This window comes from Austrofundulus limnaeus, unplaced genomic scaffold, assembly GCF_001266775.1.
Source record: "Austrofundulus limnaeus strain Quisiro unplaced genomic scaffold, Austrofundulus_limnaeus-1.0 Scaffold88, whole genome shotgun sequence".
NCBI lineage: Eukaryota > Metazoa > Chordata > Actinopteri > Cyprinodontiformes > Rivulidae > Austrofundulus > Austrofundulus limnaeus.
Genome location: NW_013952490.1, coordinates 652566 through 655007, shown reverse-complemented (window position 1 = coordinate 655007; position 2442 = coordinate 652566). Strand labels below are relative to the sequence as shown.

The following is a 2442-nucleotide window of genomic DNA, read 5'->3' as shown; positions in this document are numbered from 1 at the left end:
ATGCTTCCAGCACCTTGTTGAATCTATGCCACGAAGAATTGAGGCAGTTCTGAAGGCAAAAGGGGGTCCAACCCGTTACTAGCGTGGTGTACYTAATAAAGTGGCCCGTGAGTGTAGTCATTTATTTATTTGCTTCATTTAAAATGTTGTCAAATCAATATACATCTGACTTTTTAATGGTTTTTGCTTATATTTACAGGATTGTATGATTAACATTTTCCATTCTTTACCTAATTGCAGAGCGCCCTTGATTTGGTCCAAGCCAGATTTTCTTTCTGCCTCATTGCGGAACCGCCTACGGATTGTCGGGAATACCTTTGTTTCCCAGGCCTTCACCAGAAGAGCATAGTGGTCCTCCTAATGAAAGACCCAAATAAAAAGTTATAAAATGAACCAACATAATTATTTGCTCAACCTCATTTAAACAAGCGAGGACAGTATGTACCCTTGGGGCATCGTCATCATCCTCATCGTCACTCTCGTCATCTGCAATAGGTGGAGGATGTGAGTCAGGGCCTGAGGTGACCAGGTTTTCATAGCTGAGCTCCACCTTGTAGTGACACGACAGGTCACTGATGTACTCTGTATCAAAAAATAAAAAAGTAAAGAACAAAATAAGAAATAAGAAGGTACAAAGATCATTAAAACTTAGATGAAATCTGAGCTGAACAGAGGACATACGTTGCTGAGCAACTGCAACAGCTGCAATTCGACAAGGTGGACCATGAGAGCCAGAATCAGACGTGACACTTGCACCTGCATCATTATCACTGTCTGAGGCCATCGCAAAGGGGAGCGCTTCAAAATTAGCACTTATTTCCTCTGCAAGATCCACACACAGGTCAGCCGCATTCCTGTGGGCTTGGCCTTCTGCGAACGCAAAAGGGCGGCTGCCGAAGTTAGCACGAATCTTTGCATTCTGCAAAAGAGACAAACCAAAGAAATACAAGCCATCAAGTGCAAATTTAGACAGTAAATAGTTATTAAAAAATATGTCATTTCAACCCACTTTCTTTTGAATGTGCACAAGGGGCCACATTCCACCTGCTACATCTTCAAGAACAGGGTGGAGCCGCTGACCACAGTAAGTAAAGTAGACCCTGCCTTTAGGGGCCTGGCCAGGGGGTGGAGGAGTGCCCTCAGAACGCTCCCAGCCAATTCCAGCCACGTCACCTGAAGTTATAAGTTCTAGTTTAATATTCAAAATGTGATTAAAAGCAGGAATGTGCGATATGGCAAAAAATTCATATCACAATATACTGTATGATGAGTGGCGGTAATGATATACAGTATATCACGATACAAAACTTATAATAGAAAATAAATAAATCACACATTAATTGGGTGGAATAAATATGTATAGGTAAAAAAATTTAGACCTTAAAATCTCCCTTTTTAAGGGACACTTTAAAGTCTCCCATAAAAATCTAAATTTAAGGGAGACCTACCTGGTTAAATCAATGTATATATACTGTATATACTGTGTATATATATATACACAATAACTTTAATGTAATAGATATCTGCATCCATTGGGTGTTGTGTTTGGAATCACCTGCTTCGTTTTAAGGTTGTGAAACAAATTGCTTGTATTTATTCCTTTCTACACACTTTGCAGATTAGTTTTTCTGCAGTCCACCTGTTTAATCTGTGTGCGCTCCGGCGCGGTGACAATCATTATAGTCGCGCTTTGGAGTGCGCACGCATTCGGCCGTGTGTCGTCGCGTTATGACCGCAGGAGAAAYGAGGTCCAGACTGATTTTTGTGCGTCCCACCTGAGCACTGACTTCACCTGCACTGACAGTCGCCTCGCTGTGTGGAAATGAATGGAGAGCGAGCGACATCGCCTCCCGTTTGTTGAGCCCTTCACACATGCCGCGGCGCGTGCTCCTCCCGCAGCAGGCAGTGTGGTCGGTTGGCATCCGACCGGAGGACGCCCCGTCACGTAAACATGTAAACAGTTTGGCGTTCATTTTCACACACCCGAACCAGGTCCAGATAAGTTATGTTTTTTTCCCCTCTTCATTTGCGCTCTCAGCCATGCTTCCTCTGTTTTGACTCCAGCCGGTTACATCATCAAAAAGAATTGCGCAGTTGGCCGGTAGACTACAGATCTCCATCATAGAACAAATTTATATCGTTTCTACCGTATATCGTTTATATCGTGCATTCCTAATTAAAAGTAAACCACACATTGCACAGTTTTTTTTAAACAGACCATTTTCAAAGTGTTAAACTCTGTGTGTCCAGCTCATAAAACCCGAGAGTCTTTAGAAAAAAAAACATTTTTATTGTCCCTTCTCACCTGGGAGGAGAACCACATCGAGTCTGACACTCTTCCACTGCAGCAAGCTGGAGCCATTATAATGTACTGCCCTGCCATTACTGAGACACGCACGCACGCACACACACACACACACACACACACACACACACACACAC

The 2442-nt window shown here is 43.0% G+C and overlaps 1 protein-coding gene across 4 annotated transcripts in view; it reads right to left on the bottom strand.

Annotated features, from left to right (window-relative positions):
• Nucleotides 1-2442, bottom strand: part of hectd4 (HECT domain E3 ubiquitin protein ligase 4) — a 40695-nt gene that overhangs the window by 13494 nt on the left and 24759 nt on the right. For all 4 annotated transcript variants that reach the window (XM_014012077.1, XM_014012080.1, XM_014012079.1 and 1 more), the window contains exons 48-52: nt 2306-2385; nt 1010-1173; nt 682-919; nt 446-582; nt 231-357 (exon numbers count right to left, since the gene is read on the bottom strand). In XM_014012077.1, the coding sequence (XP_013867531.1) occupies nt 231-357; nt 446-582; nt 682-919; nt 1010-1173; nt 2306-2385 (746 nt within the window). The remainder of the gene's footprint in view (nt 1-230; nt 358-445; nt 583-681; nt 920-1009; nt 1174-2305; nt 2386-2442) is intronic.